The sequence below is a fragment of the Hevea brasiliensis genome, chromosome 16, assembly GCF_030052815.1.
Source record: "Hevea brasiliensis isolate MT/VB/25A 57/8 chromosome 16, ASM3005281v1, whole genome shotgun sequence".
In the NCBI taxonomy this organism is placed as follows: domain Eukaryota; kingdom Viridiplantae; phylum Streptophyta; class Magnoliopsida; order Malpighiales; family Euphorbiaceae; genus Hevea; species Hevea brasiliensis.
Window position 1 is genome coordinate 56045321 of NC_079508.1, and position 24176 is coordinate 56069496.

The 24176-nt window shown below is 32.5% G+C and overlaps 1 protein-coding gene across 1 annotated transcript; it reads left to right on the forward strand.

Annotated features, from left to right (window-relative positions):
* Nucleotides 1–11217: 11217 nt before the first annotated feature.
* On the forward strand, nucleotides 11218–13103 carry LOC110635261 (uncharacterized). The gene is made up of 4 exons (XM_021784527.2): nucleotides 11218–11351; nucleotides 11496–11738; nucleotides 11888–12697; nucleotides 12954–13103. Exons 1-4 carry the CDS (start codon nucleotides 11240–11242, stop codon nucleotides 12995–12997), a joined length of 1209 nt encoding a protein of 402 aa, XP_021640219.2. The 5' UTR covers nucleotides 11218–11239; the 3' UTR covers nucleotides 12998–13103.
* The last annotated feature ends 11073 nt before the right edge of the window (nucleotides 13104–24176 follow it).

Sequence of the window (24176 nt, forward strand, 5' to 3'; positions counted from 1 at the left end):
TTGTAAAAGGTATAAGTGAAAAGATGTAAATGTTCTAAGAGATACAAAGCAAACGATTGTATTTATTCTAAAAGGTGTAAGTGAACAGATACAATTATTCTAATAGATACAAAGTGAACTATTGTATATGTTTGAAGAGATGCAAATGCTTTATAAATAGTAGTTTGGAACAAAAATCTATTAACTTTTTTTTTTGTCTCTTCTCTTCATTTTTACTGATAATCAACATTATTATTCTTTAATTTATTCTTGGGAGAATTTTAAAATTGCTGTCTAGATTTATATTTTGGTTATTATCCTTGAGGGATCTGCCTAAAACTACCCAGCTATAACATAGTGGGGGTTTTACTCTTTTTCAATTTCATTATATTGAGGGAAGTAAATACTCCATATGATATTTATTACAAATTGACTGAAAATTTTGGTAGAATAATTATTCAAATTGAGTGTGCTAGTGCTATTGGTAGCTTAATGTATGTTATGCATTGCACTACTCCTGATATTGCTTTTGCAATGTATAAATTGTCAAGATATACTAATAATCCTAATGTGGAATATTGAAAAGAAATTTCAAGGGTTTTTGGATATTTAAAAAAGGAATTATAAACTATAGATTATTCTGTGATAAGTTTTCAATTGTATAAAAACCATATAAAGAATTGTATCTATGCAAAGAGTTATGTCCCTTGGCCAAAAGATGTAACTAAATGAAAAGATGCAATTCTTCTAAATAGTTACATGCATGAAGAGATGAACTAATTGGCCAAAAGGTTGGTACATTTTGAGTAGTAAAAATAAGAGCCTTACAAGTCATTTGTAAGAAGTGACAAAAGAACAAATGAGTATGCATTTGTGTGTGTGTGCAAGTTTAGCTTGGTTCTTTATTGTTGGATACTCTCATTTTAAACAAGTTATGGAGCAATTTATTTCTGCAAATAAGGTACAAACCTAGACTGTGAATTATTTATGCAGTTCATGTTATAAACATGTGATTATATGATTGACTAGTGAAACAAATATAATTGGAGATCCTAAAGTGTTATAAATACCAATTGGATATGTATTACTAAGGATAATAAGTCAACTTTTAGTTGGGTGTCCACTTTAAGTGGAGATTCTGTTTTTTAAGCATCAAAGAAACAAACTTGTATAACTTATTCTACGGTAGAATCCGAATTTATAACTTTGGCGAATGTAGGTAAAGAAGTAGAATGGCTGAGAAACTTGTTATCGGATATTAAGTTGTGGCCACAACCTGTGCTATCTATTTCTTTATATTGTGATAGTCAAATCATGATGGTTAAAGTTTATAGTAAAATATACAATTGAAAGTATATATATATAAGCTTAAGACATGAAAATGTAAGACAATTAGTCTCTAATGGTGTTATTACCATGGTTATGTTAAATCCTATAATAATCTAGCAAATCCTTTAATAAAAGGGCTCTCGAGAGTTATGATCATAAGCACATGTGCTGATTAGGATTTAGAATATTCCATTAAATTTACTAATGATGGGAACCCTACTTTATAGTATTATTACTAAATAAAGTTTAAAGGGTAACAACAAGTCATTAGTAAATAGTGTAATTAAAGTACTTTGTGTACTAAGTTAATGGAATGAGGATGAGTGTTTATACTCTTAATGAAGTTTAAAATTATTACAAAGGAAACTTCACCTATATGAACATAGGAAGTGGTGCCGCTTCAACAAAAGTGAGAATAACTTTTGTAAATATTCATGAAAACAGGAGGTAGCACAAGGCCATATTCGTGCTAAAATTTTGGTGAACTTTTTAAGTTGAACTAATTGATTCATGTGTGTAGTATTTCCGGTTCTATTTAATAGGAATCTAGGTTTAAGCTAAGGCCACCATGATTTCTTTAGAACTTTGAAATACTTACACTAAAGAAAAGTTTAAATCAAAAGATACTTTTCATTATGCATGAAACAATGGAATCTAACAATACAAGCTAAGTGGGGGATTGTTATAAATAGCTTGTATGTTAGATAGTATAGAGAGAAAGAATTTCTATATTGTTAAAATATAAGAAAGTGAAGGAATGGCAAGAGTGAAATATATATAGAATTATATATATATAATTCAATATATATTATTCTATTATGGCACTTAACAAATAGATGTGTCTGTTAATAGACAGACATATCAATTCTATACAAACAGTCACAACTGTTTGTATAGGTATCTGTTAATAAACAGACATGTCTATTCTATACAAATAGTCACAACTATTTGTATAGGTATCTTTTAATAAACAGACATGTCTATTACATAAACAGTTGTATCTATTGGAGATAGACAGATGTGTCTATCTAGTAAAGGTGCCATGACTTTTCATTCATTATAAATATGGATGAGTTTTTTTTAATCCAGAGATATATTACTTCTACTTCTTCTTCTTTTCTTCTAGTCTCTCTAAATTCAGTTCATATAAAGAGTTCTTAAGGTAAATCTTCAGGAGTTGCTGTCTGCAGATTTCAGGCTTTGTTGTATCCTGGAGGTATATTGCCATAACCTTGCAGCAATCTAGTGGGGGCAATTAATACCTTAAAGATAGTGATTCATCACGCCTCAAAGTCTATTCTATACCACTGCCACAACACTTCTAACAGGATGTGCTCATCATGGATGTGTAGGCCGTAGAATTGTTTGAGAAAAACCAAGATCAAATCTGATAATACCGCCTTTCTTGCAGTGTTATCTGCTTACATCCATGCTGGTTTTGTTGATAACGGACTCTTAAGTATTTTGATTTGATGAGAAGTGATATAGAGCATTAAGCGTGTTGGTATTTTTGGTGGAGCTGGGTATCTAATCTAAATGAAGCTGAAGCTGTCATAACAGCATGTCAAAAGATCCAGAGCCCTCTTTACAAAAGCTCTGCTTAGATCTTGTTTAGTTCATGGAAATAGAGAATTTGCTGCCTGTTCTGCAAAAGAGCTTCTAGAGCCGTGGCCCAATGATCCTGAGACATACATATTACCATCAAATGTGTTGACGTCGGGAGGCTGCTGGTACGATGCAGCAGATGTACGGAAACTAAATGTGTGATAGAGGAGTGACAAAGAAGCCTGCTTATAGTCAGTTGGATTTAAAATAACAGAGGAGTGGTTTCTATTTGCAATATTAATCACCTAGCAAATAACAATCCAGCTGGTGACTGCAGTAGGCAGATGATTGGGAACTTTCAGGGTCAGACAGTGGTTGAGTGATTCGTGTGACAGAAAACTGGGCAATATTTTCCATAGGAGTGGCACTACAGATTTACCTGAGATCATCTCATCGCTATAGTTATGGATAAAATAATGGATAATACCAATCTCTTTCTCAACTGTATTTATCACCTCGTCATAATTGTTACGTCCAGTTTGTATTTGCGGGTACAAGACTGGATTATTTGGTTTTCAAATGTCAGAATGCATTAAGTTCAAAGCTTTCAAGTCTCTAATCGTTTTGTTCCTGGAGAGTTGGAGTGGATTAAATCCCTTTGTAGGTTCTCATATGTGATGTAAGGGTTTTACTGTAACTTGACAATTCTCACTAAAGTCGAAAAGAGTCGCCACTTTAATTTTAATAAAAAATTAAAGAAATCCTTTTAATTTTAGAAAAAAAAAATTATCACTTCTAATCCAGAGATTCAGGTTCGAGATCTTATAAGTAGTGTAACTCTAAAAGTGAATTTTAACTCATTTTTCATTTTTTTTTATCTATTTCATTTATTTAATTTTTTTTTAAAACAATTAGGTTTTAATCAATTGTAAAGAAAATAAATGTTTAGTTTGAACTTGTTAATAAAATTAAAAAAAAAAGTCCATCTAAAAAATGAGGCTCTAAGTTTGACAACAGTCAAATCTTATTTGTAATTTAAAAAATTTTATAGGCAAAAACTGGAAGGTAATTGAAATATAAATCTTGAATCATCTCCGGAAAATAAATTTGCGTCAAAAGTGAATAAGTAAAAATAAAATATGAACCTTGAGTTCTTTGCTATAAAATTAAATTTACTTGAAATTAATTTTACTTTAAAATAAAAGAGCATTAAGGAAAATGAACTTGCAATTTAAATTTTTGTTAAATTAAATTTTTTTGGTCACATTGTTAAAAGTAGAAGCTATATTTTATTTGAAAGGGGAAAATTAATACTTGCATTGAAATACATAATTTTGATCATTTTATTGAAATGTCTATGATAAAAAAAGATCTTGAAAATTTTATATTTATTATGAAAGTATTCATATTAGTTTGCTTTTAGGAAAAAAAAATGAAATTTGTTAAAATGGAGCTAAGATCTCAACATGGATGTTATGCATGTGACTTATTATTTTTTTTTATTAGATTCCTCACTTACTCGGATTGAAACTCTAAGTCCAAGAAATATGTCATTCAATTTATATGAATTTTTAATAAATAGTAAAAACTTTCAACCGCATATCATTAATCCTATTATTGGTATCCGAACAATGGAATGTATTATATTTGAAGTGAGTCTTATATGACAAATAATATGAGATGTAATTAATAACAAAATGGGCAAGTAAATGAGCATAAGCACATATATTATTTATAGACTTACTGATATTTCAATAGAAATTTCCTAAAATCGTACTCAATAACTTTACTCCTATATAAAAAATGATATACTGACATTCATACGCTCATTAAATTTTGATAAGATGAGGGACTTAGTGTCTAGGGGAAATAATTTTACCATTTCTATTTATATATCACTATCTTTGTTAATTTTTTTTTTTTGTAATTATTTAAAGAAATGATGTAAAAGAAACTTTCTGTTAAACTATAAACCTTTATATGATTTAAGGATAGCTTTCTGTCAAACCAGAATGATCGATTATTGCCTTCTGAATTTTTTTTTTTTTTTTGAAAAAAGTTTTACTGCACTAAAAAAAAGTATTTTAATTTTGATTCTATTTTTTAAAAGGGTTTAAAGTAAATTTGTCGATAAAAAAAAATTTAATTTTAATTCTATTTTTAAAATGATTCAGAGCAAACTGCCTTAAGGCAAACTTACTATTAAACCTAAAATTATATATTTTAATTAATTTTTTTAAATTTATTTATTATTTATTTATTTTTTTAAATGGTTTAAGGCAAACTTAAAGTTAAATCTAAATTTATATATTTAATTAATTTTTTTAATTTATTTTTATTTTTCATGATTTAAGATAAATTTGTCATTAAATCAATACATTTGTCATTAAATCAAAATTATATATTTTAATTAAATTTTTTTAAAGATTTAAGACAAACTTATAAAATAGTTTAAGACAAACTTATTGTTAAACCAAAAATTATATTATAATTATTATTTTTTTAACGGTTTAAGACAAGTTTGTCATTAAATAAAAAAATTATATATTTAATTTAATTTCAACAAAAATATTTTAAATTAATTCTAAAATGATTTAAGGTAAATTTGCTGTTAAATAAAAAATTATATTTTATTTAAGTATAATAGTTAAAAGGTTACTCCCTTAATCGCTAAAAATTTCATCATTAAAGGCAATCAATGCACATTTTAAAATCTAAATTAATTTAATTTATTGAGAAAATGAAATTATTGATAATCAATCTCAATAATTAAATAAAAATAAACTAAATTAAAATTGATAAATATAATTAATAGGATCTCAATTTAATCTATCTCAAATTAATGGCCTAATTTAAGATAGACCATCAATTAAAATCCATGTTAATTTAATTCTAGAATTATTATAATTATTATTAGCATTGTCATATGATACAAGACAAACAATGAGATAAAAGAACCTTTTTCTTTAATAATTCATAATACAAATTTAAAGCAAGCACGGGAAAATGTTAAAGCTTGAAAAAGCATCACATTTCTCCTTAAATAACCATCTAGCATACTGATACACCTTTAACGCAGATGTAAAATGCAATTGCAAATATGAAACTATTAGCTTAAATATTACAATCATAAACGCCATGGTATTAAGGTGTCCATTGTAGCTAATAACATCAAAACCTTAATATTAAAAAATATTTCACCTCTCAAGTCTTTTTAGCAAGGAGGCACTGTTGATACAAAACATCTAGACTGATTGCTAAGTTTCACAGACTAAAAATATCAGAAAATGAATAACATTGCAATTGATTATCTTCTTAACGAATGAGCTACCCAACTTTCATTCATATACCCGATTGCACTTTAAGTATGCTTTCCCAATGAGCCAGCAAACCAAGACTTCAATTTTCAAAATAACGGAAGCATACCCACTTGAATACAGCTACCAGATCATAGCACTCATAAGAAATTATAGAGACCCACTAGCAAAAATTCATACTAAATCAATTAAACAATTATGAGTGACGGTAGTGCAAAGCATTGGTACATATGAATCTCTAAAATTGCTAATCAAATCAAGTTTCAAATATCCAATCTTAAAGTTAAAACAACACAGAACTTCATTATCATATTAACAATATTAAGCTCCATTTGAGACGTTCACAATAAATAAACATCCATTGAGAATTATTTAATAGGGAATTCACATAACAAAAATGAGACCCATTTTTATTAACCAAACACAACCAGAAAATCAGTATCCAAATGAGGAAAAAAAAAAAAACAACTTAAAAAAAGATTTCAAAGACATAAGATTATAGTTTGGTCTTTACCAACAGCACAAAAGACGACTTGGAATGAAGAACACAATGTTAGTAGGGGTGGAGATTGGCATCCTCCGAATGTGAGAGTAAGGACAGATTTAGGTGTAATTGAGTGGCTCAATTGACCCCACTCAATGTTTATGAAAAACAAACTATATATATATATATAACAAATAATTTTTTTACTATATTAAAATTTAAAAAATATTTTTATATTTAATAAATTTAGAGTTATTAGATGTTAACACTAAATACTTAATATTTTATTTTTTTTTATAAAAATACACATTATTTTAATTTTTTAAAGTGAATAAAAAATATCTAAAAATAGTCAAAATCTATCCTCTAAACTCTAAAAATACATTTCTTTTTTTCTCCGACTCTTCCTTTTCTAACTTTTATATTTGTTATTTCTCGTATTCACAAAATCACAATTTCTTTATTTAACATATTTTTTTTATTCTTTTATCTCATTCTATGACAATTGACCGTCTTTTTTTCTTTTTATTTTTGTGTTAATAAAACTAGTGAACAAACTCAATTTCATAAGGTAAATTAAGAGAATTAGTAGTCTCATTCAAAAGCTAATCCAAACGAAGAAAAATCTAGTGTATCTATTGGATTGTTTAATTTGCTTGTGAAATTGGCATTAATATTACTAGTTACATTTGCAATTTTACAATGAAAAATGTGAAAACTCGATCACAAAATTGAATAAGATATCAGTTATATATGATTATTTGATTACACATATTGAAAAGTATTCAAAAAATAAAAACTAATCAAGGACAATAGTAAATTTAATATTATAGCTACTTATAAAATTATGTTCTTTTTTCTACTCAATTATATGTTGAAAATGAATTTTTTTCCCTAATAAATAATTTATTATTATATATAATTTTTTCTTTGAATTAAACAAAGCAAAATTTTTTGACCCCATTGAATCAAATTCTTGGCTTTGCTTGTTTGAGAGGATGAGTGTTGAATACATATTATGTCTGAACCAAAATAGTGCTTTGGGACGCGATTCGAGCCAAGCTTGACAAAAGACTGGTGCCACTTTGTTCTGTGCCATGGATCTGGTGATTTCAGTAAAGAGGGGGAACAATGAGGTGATGAACTATTTGGGTTTGTTGATTTTGTAAGGATAAATGGCATTGAAGATCACAAGGAAACTGATTTTGATAGAAGACTGCATTCAAGAGTGGTGTGGGTTAGAGAATGAGAAGGCAAAGGGAGAGGGTGAAACGGCAGTGATGGAAGACGTTTTGGATTTATATATATATATGCTTAAAAAAGGCAACTTTTCTTGAGGAGAGAAAATGGTGGGTTGATATTTAAAAGTACAATTTTTTTTTTTGTTTCTTTTTAAAATCTTAAACTGACGGTTAAAAATTAAAGAGATGATGAAAGGTTTAGATTAAATTAAGACTATTTTATTTTCTTTCTTTTTAATTTAAGGGTCAAGAATCCATCCTTACAAATTAAATTGCATAAAATTTATTTTCTTTACTTTAATTAATTTTAATCCAAAGATGGGAATTAAATCTCTAAAAAATATTAAGGGCTAGGATTGAATAGTACTAAAACTTGTTAACTAATTTTAATCCAAATGTGAAAATTAAATCTCTAAAAAAAAGAATAAGGGCTAGGATTGAATAGTACTAAAATTCGTCTTTTTTTTTTTGAAAAACTAAAATTCGTTTTTATTTCTTTAATAAACCCCTAATCTAATAGTTCAAAATTAATTTTCAAAAACATTAATGGCTAGGATTAATTTAGAACTATTTTGTTTAATTACTTTTTGATCTAAGAGTCTAGGTTTATTCTTAGAAAAATAAAGAGTTAAAATTAAAAGGTACAATTATTTTAAGTAATTTAAATCTAATGGCTAAAAAACCCTAATAAATTTTGATGAATGAGATTTAATTCTACCATTTTGTTTTATTCTCCTAAATCTAAAGGTGAAGAAACAAAATTAAAAAGAAAATAAAGGGTGGAGATTACTTGAAACAATTTCGCTCTTTTCTTTAATTTTTCTAAAAATAAAAATTTTATATTTAATGTATGAAATTAGATTTTCATAAAATTGATGATCAAAACTTTTCAATATTATTATTTTATTTTAAGAAACTAAAATTAAATTACAAATTAGAATTAAAATAAAAGTGGAATTCAATTGAAAAAAACTTAAATAAGCTAGAGAATTAAAATTAAAATTAAAACTAAAGTCAAAATATAAAATAAAATTAAAAAATTAAATTAGAATTAAAGTAATAGTGAAAATAACAACCTAATTAATAAAATTGTATTTTTGTACATATATTTTTAATTAATTTTTTTTTTATTTTTTATTTGTTATTTTTTAAAATTTTTATAGGCCTAAACAAAATAATATAGTGTCTATAAAAAAGGTTTTTTTATTAGCTCGAACAAAATATGGTGCCTACAATATGCATGATAAACCACTGGGGGCAAGAAAATTAATATTCTATATGATATAATGTTTGTTTTCTCCTACTGCCGTTAATATTGAGATGTCAAGGTTAAATGACACCAGAAGGGGTTAGTATTTGTTCCAAGAACTAATAATGGAAATTATACAATACTTTATTTTTTAAACATTTTTTATTTCTCATTTTTCCTTTGAGAGGGAAAGGTTGGCTTTAGGGGTGGCCACGGTTTTGGAACCGTCGATTCAGGTTTAATGAAATTATGAACTTAAACCAAACAGTAATGAGACAGTTTGGAAGACGGTTCTTAAACTGTCGGTTTCGGTTCGAGCCCCGGTTTAAAATGGTTTAAAAGACGGTTCGAAAAATGACGGTTCAAAACTGTTTAGAGGACAGTTTGAAAGCGGTTTAGGGTCAGTTTAAAAGTGACTTAAAGGAAAAAATTAAAGAAAAATTTTTATTGATTTAAAATTTAAATTAAATTTATAAAAATATTTTAATTTTTTTTGGAAATCTTTCAATCAAAATAAAATAAGAAAAAAAAGAATGAAAATAATTTATTTTTAAGAAAAATTTAATAAGCAAAGACTTGAACTTGTTAAAAAACTAGAGATAAAATTAATTTAAAAAAAAAAAGAAAATGGTGCATGAACTTAATTTTGCCTATGTATCCCTTTAGGATTTAGAGGAATCAAAATTTTCAGTTATGAGTTGAGAGAAGAGAGATTGAGGTGGTTTGGTAACGTGAAGCGTAAATATACGAAAGCTCTAGCTAGACAAGTAGAGCACATTGGGTTAGAGAATAGAAAGAAAAGAAGAGGTATACCTAAACTGACTTAGAGGATAGTAGTACAACATGAGCTAGAAGCATTACACATTTTCGAGGATTTAACCCAAAATCGTTTAGAGTGGAGAAAAAGAATCCACATAGCTGACCCCGATAAATTTTTGAGATAAAAACTTAGTTGAGTTGAGTTGAGTTGAGTATTACTTGCCATTTTTAAAAAAATTATATGATAATTAATAATTGAAAAAGTATAAAAGAAAAAAAAAATTAAAATAGAGGGTATTGAAAATTTTATTGAGGATATAAAATAATAAGAGTAATTGAGATAATATTAAAAATTTCAGTGAATATATAAAATAATAAAGTAAGGGAATTGTGAGAGTACTGAGAATTAAAAAAAGTGTAGAAAATAATTATTTAGAAAATTTGAGAGAAATTGGAAGAGTATTAAGAATTAAAGAGAGTGTAGAGAATAATTGTATAGAGAATTAATGATATATATATATATATATATATATATATATATATATATGAATTAGGAGTAAAATGAGGTATTTATTGAATTATTTTGTATTTAAATAGCCAGTTTGGTCCAGTTCAGAGTCGTCAGTTTAATCTAATTCGGAACTACCGATTTCTAAAAAATATGAACTTGAACCAAACCGTAGAAGAATGGTTTCGGTCCGGTTCGAAGCCAGTTCCAGTTTTGACCGGTTTCAGTCCGATTTTGACTGAATCGGTTCCGATTCGGTTCCGATTAGAAACCGGACCGTGGCCACCCCTAGTTGGCTTAAGATTTTTTTTTTTCTTAATAATATTTTCTTTTGCAATGCGATATAATCCCTTAGAAAATTGTAAATTTTGTTTTATTTAATCTTTCAGAGCAATATGACAAAGTTTGGAAGTACCAGTATAGCGCAATCATATGGTGTAGAACAACTGAAGTTCCTAATTGAACAAGAAACTCAAGGTGGAGATTTTGATTGAACAAATTAAAAGTTCCTGTGCCAGGGCATGAGGCTAAGGAAAGGGAAATAGTTATACAGGCCTAGTCATTTAGCTATTTCAGGAGACAATATTTTGTGACTAGCAATTAGCAATCAAATAACACTACGTAGTTTTTATTGCCATGTGAAAAAATGTAAGCCACAAGCCATTTCATCCATTTACCAGGACGTGTGGCTCCTCTTCTCCGCCTGTGCAAGAACCCCGCAAACTGATGCTTGAGCATTACTGTTTCTTTTAAATTTCCCTCTCCATTTTAATAGAGGTAGAAAATTTGAGAGACATTAGGAAAGACATACTTCAGGGAGCAAAATTTATGACCCACCCTCAACCAAGAATTGGAGCAATGTCTCCACATGATGGCATGCAGAGGCCAGGTGAAGCTCCTAGAACTCCATCCTCTCCAACAGTTGAGCAACTTATGCGAGGTAACGTATGTCATAACTACAAAATTTACGCATACTTGATTAATGGGTTTTTTGCATTTTTTATGTTCAATTATTCTCGGACAACAAATTTGATCCCAAATCTAAGAAAATTTCAAGTTTAAGTCCTGAGGTTTGTCCCTGCAGGAGGGGATTCAAGGTGGTCACTGAGTGCTATGCAACCATTAGGGAGGGAACATGACATGGAGGATGATCATACACCACATAGAAAATCTGTTCTTGCCAAAGTGAAGGAGAAGGCCAGGAAATGGCGACACACTCTGAGCAAGAAGAAGCACAATGAGGATGATAATGCTACACCCTCGTGGGGTGTTAGCTTGGAGGATGAGGATGATGAAGATGAAGATCCTGAATATCTTGGAGCCCCAAGTAACATGCATTTAAAGATTTTTTTTTTTCCTTTGAATAAGTAGCTAGCTAGAATAGGATTTGTTTTACAGTTTTGAGCCCAACAAATTGTACGTTCTATTATTTTGCTAATTTCCTTACTAATTACTATAGTCTCATTTCATTTTCAGTGTATGAATCAGAGATGGCACCTGAGGGGTACAAGGAGACAGCTAGACAGCATCCAAGAGCAATTCCTGTGGTATCTGAGAAGCATATTTTAACAAGCAGTGTTAGCAGTAGTAACTCTGATCAAAAGTCTCCTATTCCTGCTAAGGCTCCCAAGACAATAACTGAAACTGTGGCAGAAAAACTGGCACCGGCTTATGCCACAGTAACTGATGCAACACATGCCATTGCTTCGAAAATTCAAAGTCTCACTCTTACAAACACAGACGCGCAAGCACAAGCACCAGCACCAGCACCAGCATCAGCACCAGCACTAGCACCAGCACCAGAACCAGAACCACCAGAACCAAACCTTGCCACAAAAGCCTCATTAGCACCAAAACTTACAGCGAAGACATCAAACCCACCAACAGCAAGTCCTAAAGCAATGGCATTAACTCCGCCAGCACTACCCATTGCAACAAAACTAGGAAAACAAGCGCCAACTTCAATGGAAAAGGATGCACCAAAGTCAGCGCCTGCGGCAGCTAGAAATCATCCTAGTACCGGCGAGCAAATATGGGATAAAGGGGTCTCAGTGAAGGAGTATATAATGCAGAAACTAGAGCCAGGGCAGGATGAGAAGGCACTTTCTCAAGTGATATCTGAGGCAATTAGTCCAAGAAAAAGTCCTCGTGATGCCAGTGTGGTGGAGAAGGTGAAAGAAGCTGTAACATCTTTGCTCCGGAATGAAGAGTCTTCAGAACGTACAGTTTATCATTCAGCTCAGAACTCATCATCACAGATTCCCATCTCAACCAATGCTCATGAAAGTAAGTATATAAGTATCTATTCCATTCCGCGAGCCAAACTCCGTGCTATTGTTATATGAAGTAATCTGAAACAACATAAGAGTAAGGATTGGCCTGATCCTTTTCACATTCAGCGTTAGTTCTGTTAACATTTTCTTTTTTTTTTTTTTTGAATGTTGGAATTTGTCAAATATAATTAATTCTCCTACCATTGAAATGTTTCTCCTGACATGCTAAAGGGTCTTATATATCTCTAACGAGATGTGTCGCTTTGCAGTTGTGGAGGAAGAAAATCATGGAAGAATACTTCAGGCAAACTGAAAGAGGAAGTCATTGGCTATTAAAGAAGTTCTATGTACTGATAAAGAGCTTAGCAAGAGTACTTTCCATGTTCCGTATTTCTGTTCTAATAATAATAATAATCTGTTTCTGCATTTAAACAATGGATAAATGTTACATTTTTGTTTTAAAATTAAAATTAACATTTTTTTAATGCGTGTAACTGTAAACTGCTTCAGTCTCCTATGCATTCTACAACTTCAATGTATATGCACTCAGAAGAAGGGTTCTGAAAACTAGTAAATTTGTGAGAATGAGATACCATATATACTAGGGGACAAGTTAAAATTTATGATCCAAAAATATTTTTTATAAATAATTAAGAATAGTAATTTTGATTGTAATATATGGTTCAAAAATATTTTATAGAAATAATAAAAGAGGATCGTTTAAAACTTTTTTTCTCAATAATATAAATTTCATATACAAAAGAAATGAGTATATATGCCGTTTCTAAACACTATTAATGTTAACAATAGGGGATATTTTTTGTTGTCCCCTATTAAATATGTTGGAAATAAAATATATTATTGTCTCTATTTCTATAAAAATAAGGAATGTAGATTCAATTTCTAATTGAAAATGGCAAGTAATATTTAATGAATTAGTAGAAAAAATTATGGTCTATAATATTAAAAGTTTATCTAATTAGAATACATATGCATATTTTTGTTTCCTACTAGTTATTAGACTAAAATTTAACTAGATTTTTTAGGATCCCATATCATTTACGGACAGCGTGTTTGTGGGATATAAGGTTTAGCATATTTTGATAAAATTGACATGATTTTATCAAATGGTGTGTAACTTCCTCCATGTGTGTGCTTATACTTTTAACCAATTAAAAAGATGAATTTGAGTTTGTTTGATGAAGTGTTATATACTTTTGGGTCCCTGGACTGGTTTAATTAAAAACTAAAAATAATAATAAATAAAAAATATAGAGAATACTAATTAATGTTAATAAAAATATAGTAATTAATATAATATTTTTAAATAAGTTTTTAATTTTTTAATTTTTTTATGACCACTGTATCAAAATTGTCAAATTAAACTAATTTATATCTTTAGATAATCACTAAGATATATGAACTCAGATAACTCATTACATCTAAGAAAATTAAAAGCATAGCAATAAATTAGATATTTTTCCCTGAAAATAGGAACAATTTTTTAAAGCCCGTCATTAAAAAATAAGGTACGCTTACTAGGAAACGAACATTAAAGATATCTACTACTTCTTTAATATATATTAAATAACTGAATTATATATTTTTATGAAAACTATAATAAAAAAGACAACACTAAATAATTTCTTATATTTTGATTTTAATTGTACTTTTCTTAAATAGAATTATATTTAAATGAGATATAGCTTAAAAATTTTAATAATTTATAATAATTTTATGAAAAGTTACGTCTTATTAATAACTTTAATAAATGCAGTGTGAAAATTTTTTAAAATGTCACATATAAAAATAATAGAGTGTCGCTTGACAATATTTTAATAATCCTTTTTCATAGTTTAGCTTTATAATTTAACAAGTAATTTGTAATTTTATAGTTCATATTTATCTATGCATGACTTAATTTTTGAGATAAGTATAGTTTAACTTTATAATATTTATTTAGATATGAATCTTTCTGCTTTAGCCATATGTCACGACCTAACCTATGGGCCGGACCGGCACTAGGACCTAGGCCAGCCTAAAGCCCCCGAGGCCCGTAGTAAGCCTTAACTATTCATTTACCCAACTCTAAGGCCCATTTGGGCCCAATTTCAAGAAAACAAACGGACAGAGTCCGGCCATAAAATGGACTTACCAACGGGGAGTTTTCGACTCACCCGACCTGTAAACACAATATATAGTCAATTGGGGAGCTCAGCTCACCCTCCATATACTCATCAACATAATAATAAATGGGAGCTCAGCTCCCTCATCCAATCCATCAAACATGCATATCATTATACGTTCTGTGTCCAACATGATAATAATATTACAGACCATACTCAAATAAATACTTCTAACACATGCGGAAATTCTAGGAGTTAATAAAATTACACAAACATTGATAAACAACCTGCGAGGAAAGGGAGCAGGTTAACCCCAAAAATATCCTCCTGTGGCCTGGAAAAATATTGAACAGGAGTGAGCGTTCGACTCAGAGAGTAAAATATCAATTTTAACCATAATCTCTATAACTATCTAAATCTAATGCACCCTGTAGAGTGAAATGCAACATCCACATCATTTTCACATCATAACATCAAAAAGGTAATTTGGAGCACTCACGCACCCTGTAACATCAATCATAATATATGGGAGCTGATCCCCTATACAGCTCTCTTAAATCCAACTTCCGTGCCAATAAGAACTCACTTCGGACTTTCACTTAAATACCAAATCGGGTCCCAAATAAGAACTCAAGCCGTGTCTACCCCGAAGGACCGGGTCCCAGCGAAGAACTCAAGCCGTGTCTACCCGTCCTATCCATAGTCCACACCACATCACACGCACGCCAACGCACGCACACTGCTCCAAATTACCACAACAACATCCAAGGCACTTTAACATTTATCAATGCATCAAAAATCGTGCCTAGAGTTTAACTACATAAATATATGCATATAAGTGATGCATGGGCATGCTGAACATATAATAATATCGAAATTACAATTAAAATTAATATTCTACTCACAGACTTGACGACAATCACTGTGGCGGCTGGGCAGAGGAAGAAGGCTGTCCCGACTCACCTGACAATTATATTACAATTATTTAATACAAATGACTCAATACAAATCAAGAAAAGACCCAATACGTCCTAAGTCGTGCCGAAAATCCGGCAGAGTCTCTCCTATACCTAGGACCTACCCAACCTGCAAAAGAGCTCAAAACACACTTCTATATCCACAATCCATATATCCACAACTCAATCACATCACACAGCCCCTCCTGGGCCCATCAAATCAATCATTCATCACAATATGTAAAATTTCAATTTAGTCCTTATAATTGATCATTTTTGCAAAAACTGTTCAAATAAGCTCTAAAAATTATAAAACTCTGCCCCGCGGTCCTTAGAAATATTACTAAGCTATTGCAAAAAGAATCGTAATTTTCTAAGCTACCACGAATATTTTATGGATTTTTAATCCTACTTAAGCACTAGAAAATTACGAAAAAGCAAGGTTCGGGTTTACCTTTGCCGATTCCGACTTCGGGAACGCGCTCGGGATGCCTGACAATGGTGGGGTAGCTAAAACCTCGATCTAATTCAGAGACTTTTCCCTAGTGCATGCTGTTCGCCGGAAATTCACAGATCCGGACAACTGTCGAATTTCCGCGAATTGAGGATACCTACACGAAGCCCAATAATAATATATAAAAAATCAGGGGTGTTACATTCTTCCCCCCTTACAGAAAATTCGTTCTCGAATTTTACACAAGGCAGAATAAAGCACATGATTATACATTGAACAGATAAGGGTACTTGCTACGCATGTCCCGTTCTAACTCCCAGGTGCACTCTTCCACTGACTGACTCCTCCACAAGACCTTAACCATAGGGATCTGTTTTGATCTCAGCTGTCTCACTTGGTAGTCCACTATGGCTACAGGTTGCTCCTCAAATGTCAAGTTCTCTTTTAGCTCTATTACATCTGGTTGTAGTACATGAGAAGGATCTGGAATGTATTTCCTGAGCATGGAGATGTGAAATACGGGATGAACGTGAGAAAGGTTGGGTGGTAGCTCCAACGGTGAGCAAGCTGCTCCAACTCTATCCGTAACCTCAAAAGGTCCGATATACCGAGGTGCCAACTTGCCCTTCTTTCCAAATCTCATGACTCCCTTCATTGGAGAAACCTTCAGGAATACATAGTCGCCTACTGCAAACTCCACATCCCTCCGTCTGGGTCCGCATAACTCTTACGCCTCTTGAAAATTTGTTTTGATCGTTCCGTGATTAAAGGAACTACCTCTAAGGTGTACTGCACTAGGTCTACATCATGCACCTTCGCTTCCCCCATTTCCGCCCAACACAGAGGAGACCTACACTTTCTTCCATATAGTGCCTCATAGGGTGCCATCCCTATGCTGGAATGGTAACTGTTGTTGTAGGCAAACTCCACCAAAGCTAGCTGATCATCCCATTGACCTCCAAAATCCAAGACACTCATGCGAAGCATGTCTTTCAGTGTTTGGATTGTTCTTTCTGTCGATGCATGCGAGGGTGGAAAGTCGTACTAAAGTTCAACTGTGTGCCAAGTGCCTCCTGCAACTTTCTCCAAAACCGAGAAGTGAACTGGGGCCCTCTGTCAGATATTATGGAAGCTGGAACTCCATGCAATCTGACTATTTCTCGAATGTAGAGTCGGGCGTATTGTGCCACTGAATACGTAGTCTTCACAGGCAAAAAGTGAGCTGATTTGGTTAGACGGTCCACAATTACCCATATCGAATCATATCCTCGCATGGTACGAGGCAACCCAGTCACAAAATCCATAGTGATCATTTCCCACTTCCATTCTAGGATAGGGAGCTCTTGCAGCTTCCCTGACGGTCTCTAGTGTTCAAACTTCACCTTCTGACAAGTCAAGCACTTGGACACAAAGTCTGCTATGTCTCTCTTCATGCCATTCCACCAATAGCTATCTTTCACATCATGGTACATCTTGGTGGAACCTGGGTGGACACTGTACAGTGTGTAGTGTGCCTCTCGCATGATTTCATTCCTGAGGTTGTCCACATCGGACATACATATCCTAGAACCTTGCACTAGGGCGCCATCATTGGCAAATCCGAACTCACCACCTTCACCTTGCTGTACTCTTTCTATAATCTTGATCAATTGTTGGTCTGCTTTGGGAAACTCTAACTCTGTCCCTCAAGTCGGCCTCACCGAAAAGTGAGCCAACAATACCCTCATCGAAAGATCTAGGATTAAACCTTGATCCATCAACTCATGTACCTCTGAATCAACGATCTCTTCTCTCTGTGAAATGTGCCAAAGCTGCGTAAGATTTTTACGCTTAAAGCATCTGCTACTACATTGGCCTTCCCAGGGTGGTACTGGATGGGGCAATCATAGTCTTCCAGAAGCTCCATCCATCTCCTCTGTCTCAAGTTTAAATCCCTCTGTTGGAAGATGTACTTCAAACTCTTATGGTCGGTGTATATCTCGCACACTTCACCATACAGGTAGTGTCTCCAGATTTTTAGTGCAAAGACTACAGCCGCCATTTCCAAATCATGGGTGGGATAATTCTGCTCATGCCTCTTCAGCTGCCTTGAAGCATAAGCCACTACTTTTCCATTCCGCATCAAAACACACCCTAGGCCAACTCTGAAGGCGTCACAGTACACGGTGTATCCTTCACCGCTCATAGGTAGTGTTAACACAGGGGCAGTGGTTAGACACTCCTTATCCTCATCATTATAACTGACTCTATCGAGCTCTCTTCCTGTCCTTTGCATCTTATCCACTTCCCTTTTTCTATTTTTGGTATTGTTGGTATCATTTTAACCTGCTGTATTTATTCCTTAATTTTAGTCCTATCTCATCCTTACACCTTTTCCTTCAAAGATGTCTATCCCATCATCAACTTTAACTTTCTTTTTATTTCTTAGTCTTATCTTGAATACTAGTTTCATTACTTCAAGAATTCTAACCCTATGATTTACTCCTACCAGCACATTCTTCACCTTATGTAACACTTATAATTACCCATAGAAAAATTTTTTTTTTCTTGTATCCCCTTTTTTCCAACTTAACTATCAGAACATTATCATTCCCTATCAGCCTTAGTAGGAAATTGCTTATCCTGGATGAATATGAGCCCCATAAACTATAAGTTCCATCTGAACTAACACGGCTGTAGGAAATATGTGTCATGCCTTAATTCCAAACAAGATACTTCACGTGTTCATTCTCCTTAATATAATCATATATACTGCTCATAGCTTTCTAAACTTCAACCTCAAATTACCCATCAGCAACAATTTCATCTATTGAATCTCAACCATAAATAGTACTTCCTCCAGCTCATAGTTTAAAACAGTTGCAAGCCTTAGTAGCTAACTCAATTTAACTCATGTCATTACTCTGTTCGTCCTTTCATACTTAATACTAGGTATGCACTTACTGTCATTCTCATATCAGGAAATTATGTATGAATTTGTGCCTACTAAACTCTCAATAACTAGGTCTCCTTGACTCAGTTTCTGTTCCTTATATAACCTTCTAGAACCAAAAGCACAAGCTAAACTTGAAAAGAAAGAAAATATCCTCTTATATTCAACTACACCCGATTGTCATATTATAACGTTTCACCTAAGTTTCTTGGTCTTTCTCTCCAAATTTCATCATCTCCTAGCACAATTATGCTCTACCTATAAGGTATCATCTGCATGAACCCTTTACCGTACCATTTTCCTTCTTGACATAATATTTTATAATTTATTAACTTTACTTATACTCGACCTATGATTCATATCTATCATCGTTTTTATTGTGCCCTTAACTTTTGTTGATTCCTGAAAGATTTATCTCACTAATAAATTCTTCCAACACTAATTCCACCCTTATCTAGGGTCATTAATTTGATCCTTGAACTTTCTAGTGATTTATAACCATCCAGACTTGTCACTTTTCGTTCTACCCCTACTATTGTCCTGTCGTTATTGCTTCACTACAAAGTGATTCTGTTGATCACACTAAAAATGTTTGCCTGACATTCATAACGAACCTCTAACTACCTTCTCACTATCTCAAAAGTCTAACCTAAAACCTATGTGTCATTATCTATCATTCTTTTCCTCTCATCATATCTATTTGATCCCTTAGACTGACTTTTATTCAACTTACTGCTTACTAACTTCTCTTTCTCTACCTATTTAGGTAGTCCGCAATACCATCGCACACCTTCTAACATTTACTCATTATTATTGTATTCCATACCTCCATCACTTTTCTCACTAATGTGGTCCCATTTTGGGTTTTCCATCCTTGTCATTCTCCTTGCCAAGAATAACACTTAGCCTATCCTATATCTTAACTTTGTTCCTTTTATTATGCGCTCTTTAGGTTGTCCTTTCATTTATTTCCTTTGTCTTACCCAAAATAAAACTTGACTATTCTATCCTTGGTTCCATTCTTCTTCCTAACATAATAACTGTACTTGCTAACTATATCTTTCAGAGTCTCTATCGCGTTATCATATGTCTGTGCTACTCAGATTTGGTCCTTTGACCACTCTAGCTAGTACTTCCACTAGCATTTAGATTATATTGCATCTGCAATCAATTGCCCAAACTTTCATTCTGCACTTTCTTTATCCATTGGCCTTCTGTGATTTATCTTCGCTAATTTATTACTCTTAACACTATTATAATTAGATTATACTATTGTTTTGAATAATTTGAAATTAGAAAGGAACTCAGCAAATTACAGTCATACTTTTATTGTATGATCTCTATTCTTATCCTTTAGCTTACATAATACCCTTACTACCTCGAGAACTGATTCTGCAGTAATTTTATTTATTATTATTATTATTATTATTATTATTATTTTCCATGTTTACTCAATTCCAAAACTTAAGATTTCGCACCCAAACCCGTCATCCAATTCAAAGGATTTACATCCATCGTGATCTCGATTATATATGATTCCTATAATGGAACTTGTATCCTCTCCATGATACCCGAGCCAACTACTCTATACCACACTATACATTCCCATCTGGGACACTATTCAATAAGTAATCATTATCATTAATAACCTTCATTCCATTCTGAAAAGATAGTACTATATCCAAACTTGTCAGAACAAAGGTACTACATCTACCACCTTGCCGAACCATGTAAAGTTAATGACTCTTTTATCATATCATAGCTCTATAAATCATCAATTCATAGTTTCGACCTTCTCTAGGTAGTAGAGTTGTACTTTATTCCATACTGATACACACAAGGTATACTATTCTCACTCTATAAGTGTCACCTTTACTTTGCAACTAGTCCGAAACCTCTGGTCTGATGGCAACTCTTGATGTAACTCTAGCTCGTGCTGGGGTAACTGAGTCACTGACTCTAGTTACACCCAACTGTGACCTTTCAATATTCTAACTCTAGACTCTTAGCCAGGAGTTCCCAACTCCTCTGCAAATATAGAACTCTGTTCTGGCATAACTGTACCAAAATAGAAGCCATCTCAAACACCCTCATTATGGAGCACCACGGGAATGCACGCAGCTCTACACAATAATCTCATGTCGATCAGAATCTGCGACTACAGCAAACATCGAGAACATTGTATAGTTACTACGATACGTCCTGACAGACTAGGTCTCCTAATTTCTTATCTCTCCTGAATATTCTATTATCACAAACTTATTCTGACTGGGTCATCTACTGATGACTGCCAGTAGTGGTATCCTCATCCTTATCTAGGGCAACTGTACTTTTAAGACTCACTTTTATGTACTCGTGTCTTACACGAAATGGGCACACCATTTAAACCCATACTGACAAAAATATAACATTTCTTGGAGTACGTATCCTCATGATAGATCTCACATGTCTACTAACTCTATTTCACATTTCTGTGTACTCTACGAAAATCAAGACACTAACTGAGGTAATCTTATATTTCCCGAGGTATAACGTAGAATCTAGAAACAAAGAATTACAGGAAAAGACGAAACAGAATCCTATACTCCGCATGTGACTCCTAGTAGACTCTTCCCAACACTTAGATAATTTTTCCCTATGAATCTGGAGCCTAAGCTCTGATACCACATTTGTCACGACCCAACCTATGGGCCGGACCGGCACTAGGACCTGGGCCAGCCTAAAGCCCCCGAGGCCCGTAGTAAGCCTTAACTATTCATTTACCCAACTCTAAGGCCCATTTGGGCCCAATTTCAAGAAAACAAACGGACAGAGTCCGGCCATAAAATGGACTTACCAACGGGGAGTTTTCGACTCACCCGACCTGTAAACACAATATATAGTCAATTGGGGAGCTCAGCTCACCCTCCATATACTCATCAACATAATAATAAATGGGAGCTCAGCTCCCTCATCCAATCCATCAAACATGCATATCATTATACGTTTACAGGTCCAACATGATAATAATATTACAGACCATACTCAAATAAATACTTCTAACACATGCGGAAATTCTAGGAGTTAATAAAATTACACAAACATTGATAAACAACCTGCGAGGAAAGGAGCGAGTTAACCCCAAAATATCCTCCCGTGGCACGGAAAAATATTGAGCAGAGTGAGCGTTCGACTTTAGAGTAAAATATCAATTTTAACCATAATCTCTATAACTATCTAAATCTAATGCACCCTGTAGAGTGAAATGCAACATCCACATCATTTTCACATCATAACATCAAAAAGATAATTTGGAGCACTCACGCACCCTGTAACATCAATCATAATATATGGGAGCTGATCCCTATCTGACTCTCTTAAATCCAACTCAGTGCCCCAAGAACTCAGCTCGGACTTCCACTTAAATACCAAATCGGGGTCCCAGCGAAGAACTCAAGCCGTGTCTACCCCGAAGGACCGGGTCCCAGCGAAGAACTCAAGCCGTGTCTACCCGTCCTATCCATAGTCCACACCACATCACACGCACGCCAACGCACGCACACTGCTCCAAATTACCACAACAACATCCAAGGCACTTTAACATTTATCAATGCATCAAAAATCGTGCCTAGAGTTTAACTACATAAATATATGCATATAAGTGATGCATGGGCATGCTGAACATATAATAATATCGAAATTACAATTAAAATTAATATTCTACTCACAGACTTGACGACAATCACTGTGGCGGCTGGGCAGAGGAAGAAGGCTGTCCCGGCTCACCTGACAATTATATTACAATTATTTAATACAAATGACTCAATACAAATCAAGAAAAGACCCAATACGTCCTAAGTCGTGCCGAAAATCCGGCAGAGTCTCCCCTATACCTAGGACCTACCCAACCTGCAAAAGGGCTCAAAACACACTTCTATATCCACAATCCATATATCCACAACTCAATCATATCACACAGCCCCTCCTGGGCCCATCAAATCAATCATTCATCACAATATGTAAAATTTCAATTTAGTCCTTATAATTGATCATTTTTGCAAAAACTGTTCAAATAAGCTCTAAAAATTATAAAACTCTGCCCCGCGGTCCTTAGAAATATTACTAAGCTATTGCAAAAAGAATCGTAATTTTCTAAGCTACCACGAATATTTTATGGATTTTTAATCCTATTTAAGCACTAGAAAATTACGAAAAAGCAAGGTTCGGGTTTACCTTTGCCGATTCCGACTTGAGAGCCGCCGGGATGCTGACAATGGTGGGGTAGCTAAAACCTCGATCCAATTCGAGACTTTTTTCCAGTAATTTGTAATTTTATAGTTCATATTTATCTATGCATGACTTAATTTCGCGATGAGGATACCTACACGAAGCCCAATAATAATATATAAAAAATCAGGGGTGTTACACCATATGTGTTTTATCATTTAATTCTAGCATATACTTAAATTGTGTTGAATTTTCATAGCAAAGAATTGGATTAATGATGATGTTGCTTTCACCTCCTTTTCAATAGTGTACATGTGAATCTCATTTTCTTCATTTTGTTTTTATAATTTTATATTTATAAATTAAATTATTTTTAAAATTTTATTTGAAAAAAGGTATCAGAAAGAGAGTTCAAATTCCATTTTGTTACCTACTAAAATTAATTCAAATTCAATACGAATTGTTCCACATCATTTGTTAAATATAACGTTAAAAAGCAAACTGTTAGAAGTCAAAAGATTAATAATTTAAAATTATAATTATAATAATTTTTTTATTTTTTAATATCTAATATTTAATTGCTGATAATGGACCGACCGAATAAAAATTATATCTACAATGCCAAATGGCCCCAAATAATAGCATCTATTGAAAGGAAATTACTTTTTCATAAAGAATTCAAAAGCACAAGGAAACTGCTCTCAGAAAAGAGCACAAGCAAATTTCCAGATTTTGGGTACAATTACATGTTCCGAATCTATTAATTTTTTTAATCTTGTACTGTAATTTTATTTTTATATTATAATTTCCAGATTTTG

Bases quoted from the DNA above. Each gene is read 5' to 3' on its own strand.
- LOC110635261 (XM_021784527.2), top strand. From the start codon at position 11,240: ATGACCCACCCTCAACCAAGAATTGGAGCAATGTCTCCACATGATGGC. The intron at 11,739-11,887 runs GTAACATGCATT...TTTCATTTTCAG, and splicing joins TGAATATCTTGGAGCCCCAA to TGTATGAATCAGAGATGGCA. The intron at 12,698-12,953 runs GTAAGTATATAA...GTCGCTTTGCAG, and splicing joins CTCAACCAATGCTCATGAAA to TTGTGGAGGAAGAAAATCAT.